The sequence below is a fragment of the Suricata suricatta genome, chromosome 3, assembly GCF_006229205.1.
Source record: "Suricata suricatta isolate VVHF042 chromosome 3, meerkat_22Aug2017_6uvM2_HiC, whole genome shotgun sequence".
NCBI classification, from domain to species: Eukaryota; Metazoa; Chordata; class Mammalia; order Carnivora; family Herpestidae; genus Suricata; species Suricata suricatta.
In genome coordinates this window covers 31,716,744-31,718,278 of record NC_043702.1, presented here as the reverse complement: position 1 = coordinate 31,718,278, position 1,535 = coordinate 31,716,744, and the positions used below count along the sequence as shown (strand labels likewise).

At 54.9% G+C, this 1,535-nt stretch overlaps 1 protein-coding gene across 1 annotated transcript in view; it reads left to right on the top strand.

Moving 5' to 3' along the window:
• The first annotated feature begins 1,076 nt into the window (after positions 1-1,076).
• FAM117B (family with sequence similarity 117 member B) overlaps positions 1,077-1,535 on the top strand; it is a 79,954-nt gene continuing 79,495 nt past the window's right edge. Inside the window, exon 1 of the mRNA XM_029933282.1 lies at positions 1,077-1,530. Within this exon, the coding sequence (XP_029789142.1) occupies positions 1,085-1,530 (446 nt within the window). The 5' untranslated portion in view covers positions 1,077-1,084. The remainder of the gene's footprint in view (positions 1,531-1,535) is intronic.

The window sequence follows — 1,535 nt, the reverse complement described above, 5'->3', positions numbered from 1 at the left end:
CAGTAGAATTTCAGGTCCAGAGTAAATCATACTGTGCCCTCCACTCTCACATTTTTACAAGACGAAGCCTGTCTATAATGTACATAATAAAAGTAAAGAGAGATCATGTACAGGCAGTTGATAGCCTGAGAAGTGAATATGTGGTGTATGCCTCATTTTTTTTTTTTTGTCTTGATGAGGCGCTCCTAACGTTATTTTAAACCAGTGTTACTGCCTATCTTCTAAATGCCTGCCCATACTACAAAGACCTGTTTCCTCCATTAGACAAAAATACTGTCTGGTCCAGTTCTGTCTCAAATAACCATGTGAAGATCAAATAAAGCCCTTTGTAAACTATGGCACTTTACAAACTTGTAAGGTAGCACACATTTTCCCAAGGTATCAGGAAACTGTGAAGTCGCTGATTAAAGTAAATTCTTGATTATTTGAGATACAGGAGGGTAGCAATAGCATTTGGTTACAGGACTTCATAGATACAATCACATTCTAACTAGCAATTTTAATCTGGGTTTTGGCTTTTTTGCAGAAATTTAAACAAATAAAAAAAGGAGACGAGACGTAAAATGCCAATACACTAAATTTCTCCTTTGAGCTCTGTTCAAACACTGATCCTGGACGAACAAAAGACACGCACTTACACATCCTCCGCACGTTAAGACTGAGGTAAGGAAATGAGTTCTGGAAGAAAGACTTCAGACATCCTTGGGGACCGCTCTTGGTCGGGACGTTCCCTTTGGCAATATTCCAGAGTATGAGTCCCCAGGGCTCCCCCCAGTGGGAAGGGAAAGACACGCGTAGCCAGGCGCGCGTACGCGTACACTCTCGTGTACACACACGCGCGCGCGCGCGGGTACACTACACATACACAGACTGTTCCCTACACTCCCCCTCCCCGGGAGGCGGGGTCTCTTTCTCTTTAAAGAGGAGACAGTCTTCGCGCAAACCCAAGCTCTCTAAGGCCCCGGGGGTCCGGGGCCCGAGCAGCTCGCAGCCAATTGGCGCGGTGGAGCGGCTCGAGCGCGGCTGACGCTGTACCAATAGGCGTTCGCGGGGGGCGGGGGCAGCGGAGGAGACACTATTGTTGATGAGGAGGAGCAGCGGCAGCGGCGGCTGCACCATCTCCTTGCTGCCGGCCGCGGCCCGGGCGCCTCCTGCTCCACGGATCCCGGCTTCGTCACCCCGTCGCGGGCACCTTCCCTCCGGCCTCGAGAATCCAACCCCTGCATCCCAACAACAGCAAACCCCCCGTCTCGCCCAGTCACCGGGGAGGGGGGGGACCATGTCCCAGCGGGTGAGGCGCAATGGGTCCCCCACGCCGGCCGGCTCCCTCGGGGGCGGTGCGGTCGCCACGGCTGGGGGAGCCGGGAGCCGCCTGCAACCCATGAGGGCGACGGTTCCGTTCCAGCTGAAGCAGCAGCAGCAACATGGCAGCCCCACGCGGAGCAACGGCGGCGGCGGCGGCAACAACGGCGGCTGCTGTGGTGGCGCCTTAGGCCCCTCAGGCGGCAGCGGCAGCGTCGGCGGCGGGGGCCCTC